The 7,233-nt window shown below is 32.2% G+C and overlaps 1 protein-coding gene across 2 annotated transcripts in view; it reads right to left on the reverse strand.

The window, feature by feature from the left end:
* The window catches only part of LOC108728089 (uncharacterized), a 30,296-nt gene that overhangs the window by 5,414 nt on the left and 17,649 nt on the right, over nucleotides 1–7,233 (reverse strand). For both annotated transcript variants that reach the window (XM_018456447.1, XM_018456446.1), the window contains exon 3: nucleotides 398–579. In XM_018456447.1, coding sequence (XP_018311949.1) covers nucleotides 398–579 — 182 coding nt within the window. The remainder of the gene's footprint in view (nucleotides 1–397; nucleotides 580–7,233) is intronic.

The raw sequence follows: 7,233 nt of genomic DNA on the forward strand, positions 1-7,233 counted from the left end.
ACACGATGGTGCTATTAGTTTTCATTGAAAATATGCGGAACATTGTCATCTTTCAGATTGAAGCTCTCATTGAAAACATGGGAAACGTCGTTATTTTTCAAATTAAAGTTCTATTTTTCAGTGAAAATGAAGACTTTAACCTGAAGAATGACGATGTTCTCTACATTTTCAATGAAAACTAATAGGACCATCGCGTTCAGCAGATCGAAATCTATAAGATTCATTATGTTTTCTACGTTTCCATTAGTGGACAAAAAACAGCTTTTTTTAAATATTATTCTTTTTAGATACTTTAGCAAAATCGTACTCTCTATATAGATATACTTAAATATTATTATTCCAATTACTCATCACTAGCGCGTCGACTTAATTGTTGATAATTTAATATGATTCGCACCTTCTTCCCAGAAAGCATAGCGACGCGACAATCGAGATACGCTGTTGCGCCTAAGTGCAACGCCACATTTTGCGAGCCATTAATACCCTGGCCATCTGCATTTTCGAAATATGGATCCCAATCCGTAACACGGTGATGCCTTAAATGCGGAATTCGCAAGGGAGGCAGATTGATGGTTATTTCTGAAACATATCGTCAAACCAATCACTAAATTATTCTCTTGCTTTTAATTATAATATTTTTTCTAGTCTCAATGACGTAATAACGATTTATATTTCTATATTTGCATTTAATGTTTTTTACATTAGTATTTAAGTATTCTAACATAACAATTAGTTTTTAAGTTTTAAGGCAAGAGGTTACATTGTTAGCAATGTAAGAAGCGTGGATAACAATTCGTATTGTGTTCTCCAAAAGACAATTTCGGTTAGATCTTCACATAAGCTGCCAGCATTCGGTTTGAATCGTGCAGCTATAATGGGATTCTCGTGAAAACGCGAGATTCGTGTTGAAAGCATGAAAAACATGAATATGTCATGTAAGTTGGAATAAATTGTATGTTCACTTTGCCCATCATTTTATACCTGCACTTCTATCCGCTCAAACCGAAAAACGTTATACATATATCGAAGTGCCTTTAGATTTGAGTGTATATCCAAATACCAAAATTTGAGTATCTCATATCCGATTATATTTTTATGTCACAACAAGTTTAAAACCTGTGCAAGATTTTATTTGGCAATAAAGACGCTCTTTATTCTAGTTTTTGAAATTTTTTTAATAACATGGGACAAACAACATTTAATTATCATTATAGAAAATTTTATTTCTTATTATAAAAATTCAGAAATTAAACAAGCGCGAAAGAATAAAGAGGCGTGCGATAAAATTGCAGTCACATAACCTTTTGACCCTTTATCTCGCACACTTCGTAACTGCGTGAAGGTTTCGCTCGAGCTTACGAAGCACTCAGAAATTTTACGGATACTTGAAACACAAAAGGTACAATTATGCTGTAATGGTGAGCAGGTGGCTTTGCCGCAACGAACGATACAGTGTTAGAAAGTTGTGGGGAGAAGGTACCCGCCATACTTTATTCTGACATTATTTCTTTATTGCACTTTACGTATTGTTCTACAGCTAGTAAGTATAACTTTGAAATTTTTGTATTCTTTATAAGAAACACGAAATAGCAATTATTCAAATATTATAAGAAATAGGTTTAAAATATATAGAGAATATAAAATATAATTGCATAAAATAATTGATAAAGATATTGGATTCAGGAAAAAGTTTTTTTATAAGTTGGTAAAAAGGCGTTTTTTCATCATTATCTTCGTTAGAAATGATCAAAATTTAAATTTAAACCTCTACTTTCGAAGTTCCTATATTTTTTTATGTGAGTTTTGTAATTTTTACATATAGTAAATTTTTACATAGAGCTGAAAAAAACTGAAAAATTTTCTTTTCACTTTGTAGGTCTGTAGCGTGTCCAAAAAAATTTGAGCAAATTTTCGACTATCTATCGTGAAAGCTTGAAGCTTTCCTTACAAAATCGTTTTTTAAAAATGTGTTCCTGTGATTTTTTATTCCTGAGTTACTCGCGGATTAAGTAAAAAAGGAACATTCTGATTTTATTGCTCGTAACTCCGTTAAAAATCATCGTATCGCAATTAAAAATACAGATTTTTTAAGTTGAAATATTGCTCTATTAAGTGGCGTAATTGCCAATTTTTTAAAAATAGAATATATGAGTTGCTAAAAAAAGTCTTTTTATCAACTTGTAACTTTTTCCCTTAATAACCTAATATTAATTTAATTTTTCTTTTATAATTAAAATATTTTTGTTACTCTTTATTAATTTTTTTAATTGCGACAACACATATGAATTAATATTAATTATGAAATTTGTGATATTTTCAAAAATTTTCTTGAGCGAACATTTGTAAAATTCTATTAAAGACAGTATAACAGCCATAACTCTTCAATCTCTCACGTAATCCTGAAAAAGACATTTGCGAGAGGAATCTTTCGGATCCGTGAACGACCGATATGTTTCTTGGTGAACGTGTAACAGCGCTTTCTTACGATCCGGAAGTCCACCGAGGTCAATCTCTGATTTTCTTCGTAGCTGTCGAAAGATCGGATATCCAATACTGCGAGGTTGCGTACAGAGATTGTACGGTTGTACAATTTTACACAACCGCGGATAGCTCCTCCTTTGTTCTCTTTTAGACACAAAAGCAGATTGTCCACCGTCACATACACACTTTTGTGAGATCGCGGAAATTGAAAACCTATTCCTCCTTACTCCGTGCAATTTCAGAATAATCTTTACAGCAGTTGAGAAAGGATGAAACATAAAAGTTCAAAGGCGATGTGAAACGGTAATACATTGTCAAGAGATGATGACAACATCGCGAGCTGAAGACCTCGAAAAAAAGACGGAGGATAAGTAAGACAGAATTTCTAGTAGACTGCACGACAAAAGACCTTTTGAATTAATCTAGGCCAACCAAACAATCAGATCCATTTATGTGCTCCATTTCTCCTTAATTTACATATTCTCTATAATTATTTCCTATTTTCTGTTTGTCTATCTCTAGAATTAGACTTTGTATTAAACTTATGATGTGTTCATATACCGAAAATAATATATCTTCGAAATATATCCACAGAAAATCATTACATATGTACATACATATATCATATTGCATATTTTATTTATATGATATTGCCAAAAAGTACGATTGTGATAAATAAGTTTTTATCGCTATGTATCTTTAGAGTCGGAATTTCATGACTGATCTGATTTGTTCCGGTCGACAAAGAAAATTAACCGTCCGTTATTGATTCGATTATGTGGGAGTTCTCGGGTTAACGAGAGAGAGAACTAAGAGATGTCTGTGACACAATGACTGCCTTTGTCTCTTTCAGGTTTCATACATCGCATTCTAATCAAATGAAAGAGTTAAAGGATCGTTCAAAGAATGTCGATTCATTCCGAAATATCGCAGATTATTCATCTTCGTTTATTAATTCTTGGAACGTCGCAATTTGTTGCGAATCAAATGAACATCAACAATATTGTATTTAATTAAATCAATATGCACTGCATTTGATTGATATTTATTATTGTTACCATTGTTAATACACTGCTAATGATTGAAAAGCTGAAAATGTTAATTCGTTTATTGATTGAATGTATACAGTTTGCCAAAATTAATTTAACGTATCTTTATTATATGTGCAATTTAAACATCTTTTATATGCTACACAAATTATTAGTAAAACCACTTAATCCAGATTGATATCACCGGCAGCACAAATAAAATTTATTTATGTCCTTTTACGAGTATACAATTACAATTCTGTAAATTTAATCTATTGATTGACATATAACAGATATTGATAGCCGAGATCAAACGAACATGGAGCATGCAGACTTCGAAAGGTTTAGATAGCTCTATCAATTTATTACTGTTCAATCAGGTCAGCGCAGTCTGGAGCGGAGAATTAAATGTCTTTTGCAGCAATTGTGATATTCTACATTCGTATTTTCTTCTCTTTGGTATTTTTCATTGATTTATTTTAATACATATTAATTATTAATTATTAGAAATATCTAATTATTCGTTCATTAGCGTAATTAACGTTTTGATAAAGTATTCATTTTTTTTATTCGATAATAATTATAGATTCTCTATTATCTTAAAATATAAGAATAAAATTTTTATCCGATATCGCATTAAAACAAAGAGCTACTTTATTTTAAAGGATATACTTTTTGATATACATTTTGACGATTATTTGAAATTTAGATTAAGCTATGCTACGTGTGAATAAAAAGATTGCGAAAAGCGGCGTGTGAAAGAATCTGCGCGTGATTTATGTTCCCTGCGGTGCGAGCACTTACTGCCGCGTTATTCTCAATTGAAAATAACGGGTCTTCGTTTTTAATTGTGCTCTAACGCTTCGCGGAAGCTAACCGGGCATTTCGCGATCCCTACAAGAGCGCAGGTTGCACCTTGCTGCTCGAATGCAATGTGTGTAAGCCGGCTCCGAGATTTTAGTGCCACTAAAACGACTGGCTGTGCGTTACACGTTCAGTATATAATCCAGTTCGTAAATGTGAATCGACAGCTGCGTCGAATAAAACCGGTTTTTTTCCCTAGTTTAAGCGCAGACGGCGATTTCTGCGGCTCCATTCGACGTGTGATATTAATCATCCGCGACGAAATATAAATGCAAAAAAATACAGATGAGAGAGTGAGAGAAAAAAAACTCTGGAAATCCAGGCACAAAGAAGTATGAGCGTGTGATTTCCTTAACGGTTGCCATAAAAGTTAACGTTATTCGCAGTTGGAGTACTTTACGAGTTGCAGTCGCTACTAATCCGAGAATGAACAAATTTAGCTCATTGAAGAAAAGGAGCTTTGCTTTGTACGGTTTCAATAGAACGCGTGAGTCAACAACGAATATCTATGTTGTTAATTCTTGAGGATGGGAATTTTTTAATAAAGGAACTTAAAAATCTCTCATTTTTCTAAGAGCTTCTGGGGTCACTAAATTCGATTCTGGTCTCACATGAAAAGAATAATTTTGTGAAATTATTTAACAATTTAGCTGGATACAGATTATTTTCAGACCTGTATCTAGCTAAATTTTTAGATACTTTAGAAAAATCTATTTCTTCTGTGCAGAATTCTAAAATTCAAATTCACTTGATTATTGTGAAACTTAGGTTTAAAAAATTCTTGCAATGAATTTGAGTGTAGTCTAAAAATATCGAATTTTTAAAGGGTAGTACAAATGAAAGAGATGTAATGTCATAGAGCTTGTAATAGAAAGTCAGTTTTTTGGATATCATGCTAACTATTTACATAGTATTGATGAGTTAAAATAAAATGAACCTACAAATTTGATGTTATTTTGCAATTAAAAAATTTCTATTTGTCACATTCACTGAAAAAATTTACTATATCTTAATAAATTTTTCTTTAAATGTTAGTAAATATTTCCTGAATGTTAACACAAGAATTATTAATTTGATTTAATAAGCATTTTTTTCATTGAGTAAATATTTATAAGTAAACGTTTACTTACAAATATTAAAAAAAATATTTATTAAAATATAGTAAATTTTTTTCACTGTTGGATGTACCATTTAAAATTTTTTTTTATTTTTGATCTTAAAATTAAAATCAAAATTCACAAATTATTCTATAGATTAAGTTTTATGAACGAGCAAACAATATATATACAAAATAAAAAGAGGTATGTCTAGATGGGCACGCCCGTCTACAAAGGATTAGGTGTAATAAAGAAACCGGTCTGAAAAATTGTAAAATAATGCGCTATACCTACAGAGGCTGAATCCAGGTCACATCGGATACGGTGTTAAAAAAGCATTACAAGCTTTCGAACGGCGTTCGGCAGATACGGTATAATATTGCGGTGCATCACAATGCGCTTTTGTGTTACGATCGATGTTCTCGTAAGCAAGCTCCGAACTATATGGTATTACGAGCCCATGGCAGTATCTATACATCTATGAAGACGGTTTTTAATAATGCGCGAAACATAGCCTTGACGACGAAATTGTAAACGGTAATCTGCGATCACGAAACCTATACGACCGGGTGAAACAGCTTTAATTAACAGTGTGTCCATTAGGCATTCGGAATCTGGTGTATAATGGAAAAAGTTCGAAATCGTATTGCTTCTTTTATTAACGCTAATGGAAACCAGCTGAACTCACAAACGAGAAATCCGCTCTTTCTCTCACGATATATTGGGACTGAAGTATTTCCAAAAGTGTTATATTCTCGATCTACATGCAATCTTAATTGATCACGATATATCGGGACTGAAGTATTCGCAAAAGTGTTATATTATCGATCTATATGCCATGCAATCTTGATTGATCATGAACTCTCTGCATTTTAGAGTTAATAACTCGCAATTTCGCAGTTATTAATTGCGACGAGACTGTCTTAATTGGGACGCGGAACGAACGTGCCGCTTAAAGTGACCGAATATAAATTCTGCAGTTGTCCCGGGAAAATCAGGTTCCCAAACGACCTCCGAGTTGTGCTCGAATAATACTCGTTGGTGTATGCGAGGATCATAACCCCAGATAATAGGATCTCTGAAAATATTTGGTGTCAGAATTACTAATTCATCGTGCTTCTGCAAACTTTTACGTTATTTGCATGCTGTGGGAACTTTACCCTCACGATACTGTTCACCAAATCGTTCAATAATTAGATTACGAAGGAATGATATAGTTTTACCCAGGTTGTGTTCCGATATACATTGCCAGTACTCAGGAATGGGGGCATATGTATTTAAAATACTTATATTTAAAACACAGTAATTGCAATGAAAGAGTGATATTTTATATTTTAGTGAAACACATGAAAGTATTCCGTATTTTGTATTTAAAATCGAAAGATTGAAAGTTTTTGTATTTTATAATTTAAATAATAAGACTGTCAATCTTAGTATTTGAAATACAAAATACAAAATACTTTCAATCTTTCATTATTAATATTGAAATACAAAATGTGTTTCTATGTGCTCCGCTGAAACACAAAATACAAAATTCAATTGTCTTGAAAATACTGTTTTTCAAATAAAAGTACTATTGTCTGTTCATACGCACAAGGTTAACACTTAGTTCACGCTTTATAATAATTTGATTTTCTTCGCATGGTTGCTCCATATAGCTCTTCTCTGCTTTTACTTTATGTCTCTATTTCAGATTCAACTACAATTATTCTTTTACATTAATTAAGATCTCAATGATCATATGAAGACATTTTACAAGATGA

The sequence above is a fragment of the Mycetomoellerius zeteki genome, unplaced genomic scaffold (assembly GCF_001594055.1).
Source record: "Mycetomoellerius zeteki isolate Tzet28-1 unplaced genomic scaffold, Tzet1.0 scaffold58, whole genome shotgun sequence".
Lineage (NCBI taxonomy): Eukaryota > Metazoa > Arthropoda > Insecta > Hymenoptera > Formicidae > Mycetomoellerius > Mycetomoellerius zeteki.